This window comes from Corvus brachyrhynchos, unplaced genomic scaffold, assembly GCF_000691975.1.
Source record: "Corvus brachyrhynchos isolate BGI_N302 unplaced genomic scaffold, ASM69197v1 scaffold79, whole genome shotgun sequence".
NCBI classification, from domain to species: domain Eukaryota; kingdom Metazoa; phylum Chordata; class Aves; order Passeriformes; family Corvidae; genus Corvus; species Corvus brachyrhynchos.
Window position 1 is genome coordinate 532,115 of NW_008240023.1, and position 1,035 is coordinate 533,149.

The 1,035-nt window shown below is 57.0% G+C and overlaps 1 protein-coding gene across 11 annotated transcripts in view; it reads left to right on the forward strand.

Annotated features, from left to right (window-relative positions):
• HDAC4 (histone deacetylase 4) overlaps positions 1-1,035 on the forward strand; it is a 148,335-nt gene that overhangs the window by 80,909 nt on the left and 66,391 nt on the right. For 9 of the 11 annotated variants that reach the window (XM_017743406.1, XM_017743398.1, XM_017743402.1 and 6 more), the window contains exon 4: positions 890-1,034. In XM_017743406.1, the coding sequence (XP_017598895.1) occupies positions 890-1,034 (145 nt within the window). The remainder of the gene's footprint in view (positions 1-889; position 1,035) is intronic. The other 2 variants (XM_017743399.1, XM_017743409.1) reach the window with 1 other exon arrangement.

Sequence of the window (1,035 nt, forward strand, 5' to 3'; positions counted from 1 at the left end):
CGGGCGCCGCCCGCTCGCCCCCTGCCTTTCCACAGCCTCGCGCGCTCCCGGCCGGCGCTCGGGACACGGGGCGCTCCCTCACACACCCGGGACACGGGGCGCTCCCTCACACCATCCCGGGGCACAGCACACCCTCACCCTCACCCTCACGCACCCGGGACACGGGGCGCTCCCTCACGCCATCCCGGGGCACAGCACATCCACCTGCTGCCCTCCGTCCCGTGGGAATGCCCTCTGCGCCCAAACAGGGGGCATGCACCCCAAATTGCCCAGGAGCCTGGTGGGGACGCTGACGCCTTCCAGCTGCTGGGACTTGGGGACCCATGGCGGGACTTGCGCTGGGGTAGGAGGCTCTGGTGCTTCCAGCCTTGAAGGTCCCGTTTGATGGGAGCTTTGCAAATAATTACCTTAATTAGACATCATGTCTCCTGATTATTCCCATGGATGTGGGCGAATCGAGAGGCTCAGGGTAAATCCTTCCTGGAGAAGTTAGTGGAGGACTTATTTTTTTTATATATTGAGGAAATCATTTTATAATTAATCACAGAATCTCAGCGTGGTTGGAGTTAGGTGGGACATTAAATTCCACCTTGTTCCACACCTTCCACTATCCCAGGTTGCTCCAAGCCCCATCCAGCCTGGCTTGAAACACTTCCAGGGATCCAGGGGCAGCCACAATTTCCACAACTTCCCCGTACAACAAATAATACTGAAGGTGCCCTAGTGGGTATTTATCTGAAACAGGTGATGGAGATGAAAGGAAGGCCCGTGCTTGTCCTTATTTCCATGAATTAAGCCCTGTCCTTGTCACCTGCCTGCAGCCTCTGCTTTGGCCCTGGGAAGGCTGATGGTGTTAATTTGGTCCTTTTCCCCGTTCCCTTCTCCGCAGCAGCAGCAGGAGATGCTGGCCATGAAGCATCAGCAGGAGCTGCTGGAGCACCAGAGGAAGCTGGAGCAGCACAGACAGGAGCAGGAGCTGGAGAAGCAGCACTGGGAGCAGAAACTGCCGCAGCTGAAAAACAAAGAGAAAGGGAA